At 40.9% G+C, this 15,133-nt stretch overlaps 1 protein-coding gene across 1 annotated transcript; it reads left to right on the top strand.

Moving 5' to 3' along the window:
• Positions 1-5,873: 5,873 nt before the first annotated feature.
• On the top strand, positions 5,874-14,231 carry LOC135252510 (transmembrane protein 275-like). The gene is made up of 2 exons (XM_064330655.1): positions 5,874-6,642; positions 11,870-14,231. Exon 2 carries the CDS (start codon positions 11,938-11,940, stop codon positions 12,505-12,507), a length of 570 nt encoding a protein of 189 aa, XP_064186725.1. The 5' UTR covers positions 5,874-6,642; positions 11,870-11,937; the 3' UTR covers positions 12,508-14,231.
• The last annotated feature ends 902 nt before the right edge of the window (positions 14,232-15,133 follow it).

Here is a 15,133-nt window from a genome sequence, read left to right as displayed (position 1 = left end):
CTATTTAATCGTGCATAGGTTCTCCTGGCTCCTGTCGTATTCTCAAAATCAGTAGAACTCTCTCACACAATAAAATGATAAAGATTATAAGAACCCCGCTAATGGAGTTAGACAGGAGCTGCTTAGGGAATCACTCTATTAAATTATAGAGTTATGATCATGGACTGCTCTGCCAATATGACAGAAATTGGAAACTAAAGTCTGGGAAATCAGTTATTACTGGAGAGAATAAGTGTCAGGACCCCAATAGTCCCATTTAGACTGTCTGTTCTCAGTCTGCCGCAAAGAAATATCAGTGAGAACAGAACTGCAACAACTGTGAGAACAGAGACTGATATCAGCTTAGCCCCCTGCGGATCTGTAAATGTAATACAAACAGATATAGGATTACAGCATTAGGCACATCATTTAATTCTGATCCATTGACACTTTCTGTCTAATGTGGTGTTTCTCTTGGCTGGCTGCACACATAAGGCAATTGACACTCTAAAACCCACAATTAATTGGCAGAGAAAATCTATTCCTTTGAACGTAAAATGGTATTTTTCCCCCCAGTTTGTTTATAGTCAACATGTGAAAACTTGAGTATTATCTAATTTGTATCCATGGTAGTACTTTCTAAGGTTGAAGGTTGAATTAATATAATTAATCTTTTTTTGCAATGTTTATATTCAATAGATAATGTAGTTCACAAACATAAAAGACTGCTAGTATAGAGCCACTGTGGAAAAAAGAAGAAAAAGGAATGCATTGTCAGTTTTATAGCTATTAAGTATGTCTCTGCTACTGTATGTATGGACTCCCTCCCCTCCCACCCGCACCCACAGTCCAAGCATGCACCGACATAAACACATAACACACTGAAAGGGTGAACAATTTGTAGCCTTATTGTGACTGAATCGTGTGTACATTGAAGTCCTCTCTCCATATCCAGTCTCTGAGGGAATTATTATTTTGTCATTTGTGGTTCCCATGCGTCTTACTTGCCCTGCAAAATGTGCACGCTCTTCTCCTTTCATTAGTGTAATTTTGAACCAGCGGAACATTACCAGAGCGCAAATGGGGAGCACATGAGGACAAAACAGTGACAGTGCCCTCACTGGAGTAGTAACCACCACCTCTCTCTTCACAGACCGGGATAGTCTCCATACAACAGGGACCCAGTTTTGCCTCTATTGATAAAGTGAGTCCATAGAAACAGGGAATGAGCATCCTCCTCTAGCAATGATGAGAGTAGGTCTGCATTTACTGTAATTTATGGGTGGGTAGAATAGGTCTATTGGCAGCTGGTTCTTAAAATCTACTAACCTATTTGCCCATGGCTACAGCACCCTTCATAAGCATGTAGACAATGATAGGAAAGGTTGTAACAAACTTAAGCAGTGTCAGACCCAACATAGGTGATTTGGGCGAAGCATGTTTAGTGTGAGGATGATTTGACTTGAACGGTCAGCAAAAGATGCTTACAGGTTTGGGTGAGCTGACCTGGAATTGGAATTTGGACTTTAATTTTGCTTTGAGGAAGAGTAATTATTCCAGTCACACACTGCCTGTGAACTCTGACCTATTTCAGTGGGAGATGTGCTTTTACAAAGGAGGTCCTTAGATCAACTGCCATTAGTCTGAAGAAATATAAACAGGACAAATCAGTTTTATGTTACTTCACAATAAAATGAGTCTCAAAGGCCCTACAATACTTTTCTTATGGTAAATTGGTCTGTCCATCGCTAATAATGCCCAGTAATGTCAATATTCTGAACTTCTAGAAATCATCCCATTTTAGAAATATCTGCCTCTCTACAAGAAGCAGTGGCTCTCAAGAGACAATAATTCCCAAAAAGCAAAGTGCATTCCACAGAGCACGAACTCGTGGGCTATTTTTATTTCAGCAGATTTTTATGTTCAGACACAGTCACACCCCACCCCCCCCCCCCACGCACACACACACTCACAGGCATAGGAAAGCGGACAAGCTGCTATACTTGTCATAGCCAGCTTGTGCGTTGCAAAACATTGGCAGAGAAATATCGCTACCCTCAAGTAGTTAATTTCATGAGTTTCCAGAAGAATGGATGTGATGTAATGAATGATTTTGATGAGTACAAAGTACAATCCATGTCTAACAAAACTAAAAAGAGTGTAAAAATGGTGGGCTATGTAGTGGTGAGGCATTAAAGAGACATATAATCATTTTTCTGAGGTAGGGCAGGGCATGGCAAGTAGGATATATAGACAACCACAACTTCGAAAAATAATATATTTTTTGCCTTCCAATAATGAAACTAGGTAACTTCAAATTAGGGTTAAGTTAAGTTCCCCTTTAAAGTGATAGTTCACCCCAAAATAAAACATCTTGGAAAGTGGCCTCTTGTGTGAATGCTTCTCTTATGGAAAAGCAAACTGACAGCTAATTTCAGATGAGGAGTGCTTTGTAAGCACTGAAGTAGGCAGATGCTTCTATCACTAACTCTAGACTTGATATATAATATATAGATATATTAAACACAAGTCCAAGTCCAAGATATTTATTTTGATTTCCACAGGAATACCTCTTACTTAATGCACGAGTCTCCTGCTATATACTGTACATGTTATATACATAAACCATTTTGTGCATGCAAAGCTAAAACATAAATTTAACTCTTAAAATCCTGGATATTATGACATGAGAACAGTCATTGTTTCCTCAAATGATGTTTGTAGGCAAGTCGAGGCTGGTGGCAATAGCCCTTTGAGAACTGAAGGAATTATTACAAAATAATTTCTTCAGATTTATTTTAAACTCTGGAAAATTTGATTCAATTGTCCAGTAAAAAAACTGAAACAGGAACACTGGAGAGCAAGAGACTATGAGAAAAGCTAAGCCAACTCTTTTGAAAGATGAGCTCCATTCAACAGTGAAGGGATTTTGGTATTACTTGGGAATAACCATGGCAACACCAGGACTCAGCAAAGAAAGCAAACATTGGTGGCCTCGCTTAGCAGTACAGTGTAAAGGCACTTCATCACTTTAGCACTGCCACCTCATCAAGAATGAAAGGGAACAAAGTATGACCTCTTTATTTCATTCAACCTTGCTTTGAGGACTTGGCATGCCAACATTTGACTGAGAACAGCAAAAAAAGGCATAGCCAGTTCTTTACTTCATGGATGTGAAAACTTTAATAAAAACACATCTATATTAGTGCATGCTTCAGGCCTTTACCTTAATATGGTATAAGGGGTGACAAACTAAATTCCCAGGGGGCTGAAGTATCTGTTGCTTTTTCTGTCTTCCTTTCAATCAGCTGCCAATTAAGCCTCGTGAACAAGATGTATGGATTTTTAAAATTTATTTTTTTCCATCAATGACTTAAATGAACCACCGGTGCCGAGAACACCGTGAAAATCGGCAGACACTATGACCCTCACTGCAGTTTGTACATCACCTGTGATGCAGATTGTGGATGAAGTATCAGTCCCCCCATGACAAGATAACAAGCTCCTTGATAGCTGGTTTACCAGGTAAAGACAGAGGTGGCACACACAAAAAAAAAACAGTAACACCAAAGTCAGATTATCCTTCTGTCAAAATATACCAAAAGTAAAGCTGAAGGTGGCTGAATTAGCTTAATTGAATGAGCTTGCAGTTACAGAGCAGACAAATTAATGATCCAACTGTATCATTCCCTGACATCTATCTTATCTTATTTACTCCCTCAGTGAGGAATCATGTCTTAACATTTGTAAGTCATAACATCACAGTCGACTTTTTTGTGGTGAAAGGTATTCAAGGTGTCGTCAAGGTATTCAGGTGATAACCTGGCTTCACAGCCCAGATTTCTATCCCTTTAGATGTCTTCAAGAGCCTGGCTTTTTCTCACTGGGATCTGCTCACTCTTTCAAACTGAGTCATTGACTACACAAGGGCATTATGGCAAAATGACAAAATAATAGCACATTTCTCAATTACCATTTTGTGGACTGTACTTTTTCCCCTGATCCACATGCACAAAACAGGCACACACCCACAGACAGCAACATACATGTGTGGGGAAGAGCTATTCACTGTTCCTCTGACAGAAGGAAACCAGGCATCAGTACCCTCCCGTGCTTGAGAATTGTAGGCCCCTAGAGTGGTCAGTGACATCCATGGAAGACTGTTCAGCACTGAACATTCTCATACAGTATATGCCAGGTCCTCATTCATTGATCTCCTTTTCTGTACTGTACCGTACTGCTACAGGAAGGGGGCACAGATGAGAACAGTGCAGCGTCCCTTGGAACCGTCGTTGGATCAGGGACTCATTCACACGCAAATTCACAAGAAGCTACCAGTACATTTCTCCCATCAATTACTCTGGACCACAAACCGGATATGTAGAAATAATTTGAAAACCATACTTTGCAGTTGAAAATGGATGTCTGCCAACCCTAGCACTTGTGTGAGTAGCCTACCAGGTCCTGTGTGTTTCACGGAACTTGTGTGTCTGTAGGCACAATGCAGGACAAATTTGTTGAGTTAGTGGGAAAGATTAGGCACAGAACCTCCACGGTACTATTTTATGGAATTCTACCGGTATCACATGCAAGCAGATAGAAGCATCGCTTCTACACGTTCATAGGGCACTGGGACTCCTTTTGGGACAGAGGTGACCTGTACAAGAGTGACAGGCTGCACCTGAACCAGAGGGGTACTGCTGCACTGAACCAGGATATCCTTAGGGTAGAACAGGATTATTTGAACGAGGTACTTGGGGAGGCAGGGAGGTTAGAGAGCAAAAAGAGTAGGGCAGTGCAGACTGCCCACATGGGAGCTGTCAGGACTATCTGTAATAGTGAAAAAATGTTTTAAGACAGTAGTGTGAATACAGTTCTCTTTGGAAATATAAAACAGGCTTGTCAGGAAGGTGAGAATATTATTATGGGTGACTTAAATTACCCTGCTAATAATTTGGAATTGATGACAGAACAAAGATAAAGAGAGGAAGAAATTTTAGATGTTATAAATGACCATTTTTTGACACATTTGTTAGGCAGCCTACAAGAGGGAAATCAATTCTTGATCTTGTGCTACTGTATGTAATGATTCTGACAGAATTTGTCATTAGTTTAGATATATTTTTGCAAATAAAGAAGTCCTCCTCTAAGACTCTACTTTTTCATTTTAAGCATGTCAGATGATGCAAGCAAATTAAAGTAATATGGACTGGGTGCTTTAGTGGAGGAAAACCGAGCACTAGGTAAACGTTAGTGGTAGGAAAATGGCGAGCATTGTTAGGCTGAATGGCCTGTTCTCGTCATTGTGCTTCAATGTGCTATGTTATGTTATGGTCATTCTGGTTATTGCGATGCTTATTTCTGGGGTGAACTGAGTAGCTGCCTATCAAAAATTACAATTTAAACCACAAAAAACTGGCACACTGAACTTAGGAAAAACATGTTTATCCACCGAATTAAGACAATTCAAACAATCAAACAGCATTGGTGAGAAATTATTTAAACACCCAAAAACACTATGTCAGTTATTCGCTCGGCACTACTTTACACATACATGAGCATCCTCCATTAGAAAAAAACAACAAACAAACAAAAAAACTGCTTTACAAAGTGGGTATCTTTCTGTCACAGATTTATTACTAGGATAATAATACTAGATTAAGTTGGAAATCCTGTTTTAGGCACTTATAATCCTCAACTATTTGAGGCATTTTGGAATGTATTGATGAAAATACTGATTCAATAAAATGTATATTTTAATTCAATGTATCCATTACTAATAAAACAAATCGTTTTAGGCACTCTGTTCAGCATTTGTGGAATTTCTGTTATACTACATTCAAATTGTAAGTACCTCTCCAAGGTCTTCCAGAGAGGCAAAATCCTTTCCGAAATATGCTACCTGTGAGAGCGGATGGCCTGGGATCATAAACATATTCAGAACCGAGAAATATTCCTCTGCTCCATCACACGAGATGGCGCCTCCAGTGGATTATCTTCGTGCGCGGAACTGCTGGACAGAAAAGACGTGTGTGTGTGTGTGCGCGCGCGTGTGAAGGCAGACAGGGAGAAGTCTTCACAGCTGAATTACCTCTAAATACAACACGCCAGATTTCTCTTAAGAGGTCGAAAGCCGTGCACTTAAGGAACAATGGTCTATGTGTTAAACGACTTTGAGGAAATCTGCATTAATTATCTCGTTATAATCCTGCGACAAGTCGAATGAGTGAAGATAAAGAAATTCAATTATTTATTCGTGTTTTGATTCATTCAGAATGCATTAATGAACTTGAAGTGACAAGGTAAAATTATGTGCATGAAAAGGAGTGGAGAAAACAGAAATTCGAAGATTACAGTTTTTTTCACGTTTTTAAAGGGGTCGTTGAACAATGTCTACATCGTAGACCCAAATCTTTCACTCTGACAGCAAACGGCGGTGGTCGAGATCTTGTAGAAAATCATGTTGCGTTTCTCAACGGATTTGGTGTAAAGTTTTGTAAAAAAAAAAAACGTTAGGTTGTGAACTGATTATTTTACTCGGAAGATCTGTGTATTTTACTGGAGCATTCGACTGATGGTGCTTCTTACATGAGAAATTTGGTTGTTCCTGAGAAGTCACTCCTGGGATGGACCTGCTTCTCGACGCAAAGGCAATATCCCAGGGTAAGGTTTATGTGCTTGATCATGGCTAACACACACAGCACCTATTTTGCTGGTACAGAACTTAATTTTATTGTTGCTCTCAAACAGACGATTGGGAAATGCGCAGCTGCTTGAGGTGAGAATGCGACCCATTCACGCTCATTTTTTCCCTGTGCCAAGAGGACAGTTAGGGAAACGTGACTGTCAATAAATAGTGCTTGCCAATTGAAATGTCCATACAGCCTTACGTATGTTTATGAGATACTGGGTTACAATAGGCTACTGTTAGGTGTCGCTTCTCATCGTGATGTCGTTATGCAAGAGATGTCAAGCAATCTGGTTGCTACGATGAGTGGTATATATATTAACAGAAGCATCATGGTGTATTTAGCTCTGGAAAACTAACTTTAAAGTTAATTTAACGATTTCACTGTAGCCTCATTGCAAACAAAAAGGACATGGCCATTTGGCTAGATCATTTACGATAGACAGTCTTTTTTCTGTTCTGGAGATGCAAGAATGACATGCGTTTGAATGAAGAAATGATCGACAGCTATCGAGATAATGAGTATTATTAGCAGCTTGATATGCTTTATCAGTTATTTTATAGAAATTAGAACATGTTAGTGATATTCAATAATGTAAGAGTCCTTATATTATTTCCCTACATTAATTATTTCTGAACACCGTTCGTGTGTTTAGCCGTTTGAAGTGCATTAAAAGCAAAATTGTTTTTCAAGTAAAATAATAGGAAAACGAGTAAAACTTAACAACCTCTTTCAAAATTAAACCATATAGAAGGTAGAACCTAAACTATAACGAACATGTGAGATACCCACCACAAGTTTCCTCTTTGGAAGGAATAAATCCATCTACAATGCAGTAGCCTAACACAAAGGCATTAAAGGTGCAGTAGGTTTCCTTAAGATTCCCGAATTGCTGGGGAAACAGCTGCTGCAGTTTTAGAGGATTGCAACTGTAAGATTATCGGCAGGATGTGGTAGAATTTTAGAAGTTTGGAAGCTTTAGTGTGGTTTATGAAGGCTATTGGCGATGCATGAATGGGAATTGTGTCTAAATGAAGTTAACAGCTGATGATCCTCTGGCAATATATTGCAGATGATGCAGCTAACCCATGATGCTATTGGAGATGTGTGCGTAATTTTCGATTTCAATCTTGAATTGCACTTAACCATTTCCCACTGGGACACCTTTATACCACTCACAACCAACAAGCTAGAAGGCCAGCTGGGAATTACAGGTATATTATGGGAAACATTTACGGATTTAACCATTTTATAGGGCAGAGAACCTAGCTTTAGCACAGAAATGTTAAACTTTCATGTGTTGGATTTAATACAGTAGGGTATGCAAAAGCCCTGTATTTTGTGATCTAGTTCCACTCAATAGTTTTATCTGTCTAATGACATTCAGAGAGCACGAGTGCTGAGAGGTGCACATTTGCATATGTGACCTGCTCTGCGCTTATTCCTTGTTTCTGTATAATAGTCATCAGTCGCAAAAAACAAAAACAAATAAAAAAAAAACTGTGAAGTGATGGTCTGTGCTGTGCATTGTTGATGGTACAAGTGCTTTATTAAGGGCTTTCAGTGGTGCTCAAACTCGGTCCTGGGGACCCATGTGTACAGTATGCTGGTTTTTGTTGCAGCCAATCTCTTGCTCAGTTAAGGTTGATGAACACATTTTATCATTTTCCCTTAAACTTTATAACAGTGCATTTTTGGCTTGTTATATTTTGCATTATATTTAAATTCTTGATTATCTGCCAAATGACTAGTTATAGTGTCCACAATTTCACCAGTTAGGAGCCTATTGATTCACATCAGTGTTTAATTTGATCAGATAACACTTTTTACCCTTTCATGTAATCATTTGCAATATAACATAATAAGCACAATGTGGATACGGGCCTTTTATTCTTATTTAAGAAAAATAAACAGCTTGTTAAAATTCTGGGATCGCAGTTGTGGTTGGATGGAACGAAAACCAGCGTACACAGGGGCCCCCAGGGCTGAGTTTGGGAATCACTGGCTTAGACCTGAGCCAAAATGACTGCCCAGCAGCTGTTGTGCAACCTCTTTAGCACACAAAGTGTCAACAGAATGACTGTAATGAGAATGAAATGAAAGATGGAGGGTTTTTGACCGATGACACTTCAGCAAAATCAGTGCATTTATCACACACTTGTCATCGCCAGGGTGGTAGAAGGAGATTGTAAATGTGATCAAAGCAAGGAGATGAGTAACCTTCACCAAAGAAAAGCCTCTTCTCCTCTATCTGTGATTTTATTTATATTGATTGCATGGGATCAATATAATTATGATGATCAGTTGTAGCTATGCAATAGGCAACATATCCCAGGGTTGCCTAGCTGAATAGAGAGCTTGTGTTAAATGAAGCTTGGAGTGATCTTAGTTTTAGTCCAGCACTAGCCATATATTTGGAAAATACATACACAGTTGATGGGCATTTGATTACATTTTACTATAGATATGTACAGGTCAGTCTTTTTGATGGGAAACATTCAGAGGACAAGAAACAGCATATGAGAAGAATGGATAGCATTTTAATGCACACACTTGTAATACCTTATCACTGTGTTCATAGTGCCTTGCTGCATTTGTGCCGTGATGCGCTTGTAATGAATTGTAAATGTTGCCAACTTATTGCTACGATTGATTATAGGACCGATATTATTCCCTGCTTATTTTCAAATATGTTACTCATTATATAATCCATTTAACATCCATAACATACATGTATTTATGATGCCTTTTGTCACAGTAGGTTGTAGAGCATCATACAAGCCATTTAGAAATGGTTATATAATGCAGAATAACATAAAGTACTACACAATTTACTATAGGACCTAATATTTAAAATACAAATAAATATAAAGGCATTTGTTACATTACCCCGCACTACCCCTCCTCAATTGGGAAGATCTGCTCCATGTGCTGTGTGTGAGCTCTGATTTTTGTAGTCTACCCACATCTACACATGTGATATCATGAACTGACTAATTTGTGGTTGATTGTTTACCATTTTTGCCACACTTTGAATGTAGGGTACCTTAAATGTAAGGATGCGTGTTACTGAGACAAATCGTCTTATTTAAAATACGTGTGGAATGTTAAAGATTTACTGCTGTGCAAAATTCTCTTTTTAATGTTTTCCTTTTGGTTTTCAGAGTTGTTCATGATATGCAGCTCTATTCTCCAGGAATGCCTCAATCTTTTGATATTAAAGAAAGTAATCCGTTATATTGCATTAGACCACCTGTATCATCCTATTTGAAAAGAAGCACAACTATAACTTTTGGTCTTATAATCTGTCATAGTAATGATATATATTTTAAAGGCTAGAAATGACCTATAAGTCAGTATTAACTGGATGTAGCAACAATTAAATTATGTTACAAATGCATCATGAGGTGTTATAATACAGTCATTAGGCATTGTATGTGTGCCTGAAGGTAAATGTTAGCAGAATCTTTAAACAGAAATTTTACACAGGTGTTTGGTCTGCTCTTTCAACAGGTACAGATATAATCTCTCAAAGATTGAGCTGTATAATACGGTGTGTATTGTGGGATTCCAAATCTAGTCCAGCCAAATGCAATCATCGGGTGACATAATGTGCAGAATGTTGACTCTGAGCGTGTCTTCCTTTTCACAAAAATAAATATTCAAACAGCCTAATAAGTCATCTAAGGGTTTGCTGAAGCTCTCCGCTGCGCCCAAGCCTAGCGTCTGGAGGAGCATTAGGCTCTGCGGCCCATGTTTCTGAGTACTTTGCACCTTGTCGCTTTAAAAAAAAGATGCTCAGCGACTGCTAGACCCATTATTCGAAGGAGCACGCCGCTACGGAGCAGAGCGAATAAAAGGAGGCATGTGATCGGCGCTGAGATTTCAGATGATGGATCACGTCCCCGTCCCCGTCCCCCCCCCCCGAAAAAACGCTCCGTTTATCCCCGGACACCCCTGTCCATGCCGGAGGCCACGCGCTGCCCTCCCCCCCCCCCCCCCCCCTTCCCGGGCCCCTTCCTTTCCTGAGAGGCGTCATTCAGGTTGATAAGAGAGGCGCACAATGGCCTTGGTGGCTCTCTGCCTGCCTGCGGGAGATGGAGGAAAACGCATCAATCATCCCCCCCCCCCTATTGAAATTCTCCTTTCCTTTCACTGGCGGTACTTACAGGGCCACGCCGCCTGTATGCCTTCGCCCGCTGCTGCAGTTTTCTTCGGTGATCTCTGACATGGGCCCGCGGTGATTTAAATACCTCTCGGTGATGGCTTCCTAATATGCAATAAGTACAGTGGTGGGAAAAAGTTTGGGTGCCCCTGGTCAAATTACATTGTCTTGTGGAATCACTGCAGGGTACCAACCTAAATGTGACGCATTTCTACAGATTTTAATGCACAACTACGATTTTTTCCCTAAATTTAACGGTTTAGAAAATGGCAAATGTTGCATGTGCAGAAGCTAATTGTGCATTGAAATTTACAGAAGTTCCCTGCAGAGGTTGTGTTAACTTCTTTTAACTTAGAAAAATAAAATGCTGTTTGCTCGCTGGACTTTATTATGGGGCTGCTCCAGGGCTGACAGGGACACAAGAAGGAAATTTCACAAGCTCACTTTGCCAGTCAGCCCAGATCCTACAATTTGAGCAAATTGCACCTGAGCTGTGATTCACACCCAGGTGTCTTGACATGTTTTATAAAAAGCAATCGACTCCGCAGAATGAGAACCCTACCAGCCTCTTGCACAGTGAGTTTAGCACAAAACTAATCACATATCAAAATATTGGGCTAGATGTGTGCTTCTGAAGAGCCTAATGCCAAGTAAATACCATGTTCTCCCATAGGCTTTGCACGCTGCGATGCAACTGTTTGTTTTTATACGTGAAACTTGTTACAGAAGCCCTCTTCAAAAAATTCTTAATGCTGAAATGCAAGCGTGAACAGTGAACCCTGGTGTTTGGAAACAGCTGTGTCCAATGTGTTTCAAACTTCATTTCATCTTGATTATTTTTAACGGGTGCCATTTAGCAACTGGTTGGACTGGGCCTTGTTTCATTCACCCCTTTTAGCTAGCGTCACAAAAACTCTCAGAACCCTCAAGACGTAGTGCTAGAATAACTTCTCCAATGGTCCCGTTTAACTTGGTGAAGCAGGTTCTTCAGGGATGGTGACCTATGACACTGGTGATCTCTCTGTTCCTGTCACAGGTGCGGTCCCACGGTGAGGCAGCACATGTGGTCCTGACTGAGGTGTAGAAGACTGCAGTGGTGAGCAGATGATGTTCACAGACAAGAGCTCCAGCACGTCTGTGCCTAAGAAGGCGCCCAAGAAGAAGAAGACGCGCCCGCAGGGCCTGCCCTCCCCGGCCCTGTGCTGCGCCTGCGGCCTCTGCATCATGCTGGCGGGCATCAACATCACCCTGGTGGGCGCCTTCGCCTTCGGCTCCTTCCTGCCCAAGAGCAACCCGCCCATCGTCATCGGGCCCGTCCTCCTCCTGGTGGCCTTCACCTTCTTCGGGGCCTGCTGCGTGTGCAGCCGCCGGCCCCCCGCCCAGGGCTCGCGCAAGGCCAAGGGGGGCGGCAACCTGGGCCTGATCCGCACCGGGGGCGTGGCCTTCGAGATCGAGACCAGCGAGCACACCCTGCAGGACACCACCGCCGTCCAGCTGAGCCCCACCAACTCGCCCGGCTCCTCGCGCAGGTCCAGCCCCTCGTACGAGGCCGCCTCCCGCGCCTGCAAGCTCTTCACCATGGAGACCAACGGCCCGGCGTCCGCCTGCTACTCCGCCTCCCCGGCCGGCGAGGCCGTCCAGCTCAACCTGCCCCGCGACCCTGCGGCGACCTAATATGGAAATGAGGCGCGGCGGTCTTTTGCCCTGCTCGCGTGATGACCCCCCAGGCCGGCCGCTCTGTCACTGGGGAAGCTCACCTCCAGCATCTTCAGAGTGAGCCCGACAGTGCTAATGAGTTGTTCTCTGCCAGGGATCATAGCCTTTCCAGCAGAGCTTTAGACGTCATACTGAGCACTGTGAGAGGACAAACTGGAAACAATATACTGTAAAGTACTGCTACTGTGATTGTATGCCGTCGCTGTTTTGAAGAGGTTGTGGGTAAAGCTAGAACTGGTAGGATCTGGTGCGTTGATGTACATTAAGGAAGACATCTCCTCACAGTCTGAACCTCTGACTGTTGGGGTGGGTATTAAGAACAATCCTGGTAAACGTGTCCCTTTGTGAGGGGCTCTGTCATGCTGTCTCTGTGTTTTACTTCCAGAACGAACAAAACAAAGCCATGCATATGGGAATATGGGCTAATTAAAGGGGATGGATCTATGTGTTGTCAGAGTGTAAGAGGAGAAATGGTTTTGAAAGCTGGGAAATACAACTTGATGGCAATATTTCTGTGAATTTATTTGAAATGGTGGTAATATAGGAAATAATTCTTACATATTGGAATTTTCATGGAATTACTTCAGCATAAACAATTCATAGATTCATAATATTTCATAGATCTATATTTCCTGTCATCGGTAATATAGTCTGAGCACAGAAGAACAAACGTTAGCCTTCCAACCTTACTATTTTCAGTACCCTACTCAATCAGTGTAAAGCAAAACACATTGAGAATAAAAAATTGTTAAATGGGAAACACATTGCCCATTTAATTGCAAATCTTTTTATTGTTATGATTCTTAACCTGTCCCTCCTATTGAATAGAATAGAATAGAAATGTATTGCCCAAACAAGGCCTCATCTCAAGAGCATTTAAAATAGATTGAATATCACCAAAACAGATTTCACATGACATTATATAAAATATGGCTGCTGAGAAAAATATAAACCATCCCAACATAATCATCGTGTCCTATTGAGTCGGATAATTGCATTAGGGACAAATGACCTTTTGCACAGGTTACATTTAGCTAATGTTTTAAAACAATGTCCAGAAGGAAGAATCTCAAAGTCAGAATGGAGAGGGTGGTCAGGGTTGTTTACTGTAGCCTTAGATTTCCTGAGTACAGCTGAGCCGTAAAGAAGATTGTTAAAGCGAAGACCCGAATCACTGTGGTCATTGAAGAGCCCATGGCACGTTTTTGTAGGCGTAGGGGTTCTAAAAGATTGGCTGTCTGCACCTGGCCACCTAATCACCCTGTACATATGATTGGCTGCCCAATCTCTTGCACCGCTATCTGCTTTGATACCCAAGACCATCACTGTAAAATAGAACCGATGTATCAATTCACTTATCTGGCTTAATACAGGTAAAAAAGATAATAACAACAACAATAATAATAATAATAATAATAATAAAAACAACAATAATAATTTAGTTGGGTTAGTATGTTTGTGCACTTCTGTATATTTGTCTATATTTATACATAACAGTACTTATTTATTAAAATGTATTAAACTGACAGTGAATTATTTTAGATATTCGAGAAAACATTTGTGTTAAAGATTATCCACTTTGTCCTGGTATTTCACTAGCTATCTTTTCATGTTATCTCCTAAAATGACTATATAACTTTACATAATATAGTATGTTAGGGAACTCACACAACATCACACGTATTATTAGATTTGAAGTCATACAAGCTCTTAGCATCTCTTAGCAAACAAGAAAGGAAGAACAGCACCTGTATTTTGGGTATTTGGAAACACCAGAGGTGCCTTTCTCTCTGAGGCAAACCCCTTTGAATTAACCCAGTGCTGCCTCTACTCCTCTTTCTGACTCAAAGGATGCCATTTGGAATTTAATTTATTGCTGGGAAATGAGTTATGGGTTTGCTCTTTTCCTTTAGACGAATGTAGTTTAAAAGATTACTCTTTTGTGGAGCAGAGCCTCCTCCATGGTCCATGGTGTACTTACCTTCTGTTTAAAATTCCATCCATTAATGGCTACAGCTAAGCTGAAAACCAGACTAAATGCTTTCACTACTTTCTCTAGAGTAGGATGCTCCCCTTAAGCCCTAGGATGCAGTTTACAAGCAACTACAGTACACGTCTTATCCCCAAATACAATGTACCACCTGAGTCCAACCTAGACTATCACAGAGCAAGAGGGAGGGGACCATGGGGTCAGACAGTAAAGAAAAAAATTCCTGCAGTCTTTAAACACATTTATGAAGTGTGAAAGTAGATAAAGTAACTACTTGTATTGTTAAGGGTGAATTGGTTCAGTAATGGATCAACTTTCAAACATTGGTTATACATCTTTGGCATGACAGAAGTCAGACAGAAAGTAAAGTACAGCAATATGGGTTGTGTTGATTTGGCTGGCACTTTACAGAGCTAATTATCACTCTGCAGTCCATGAACTACTGTGTTGGAGGACTGCACAGGGTTGTGGCCATAGGCTGTGCTGTTATTTGTGTCCCTGTGGGATTCCCTGTCAGGACTTGCATCAAATCACTGAGAGCAAGATCCTCAGCTACATATTCTATTCAGAATTCTCTTCTATTCCTTAAAATGA

The sequence above is a fragment of the Anguilla rostrata genome, chromosome 4, assembly GCF_018555375.3.
Source record: "Anguilla rostrata isolate EN2019 chromosome 4, ASM1855537v3, whole genome shotgun sequence".
NCBI lineage: Eukaryota > Metazoa > Chordata > Actinopteri > Anguilliformes > Anguillidae > Anguilla > Anguilla rostrata.
This window is presented reverse-complemented; position numbering and strand designations above follow the sequence as displayed.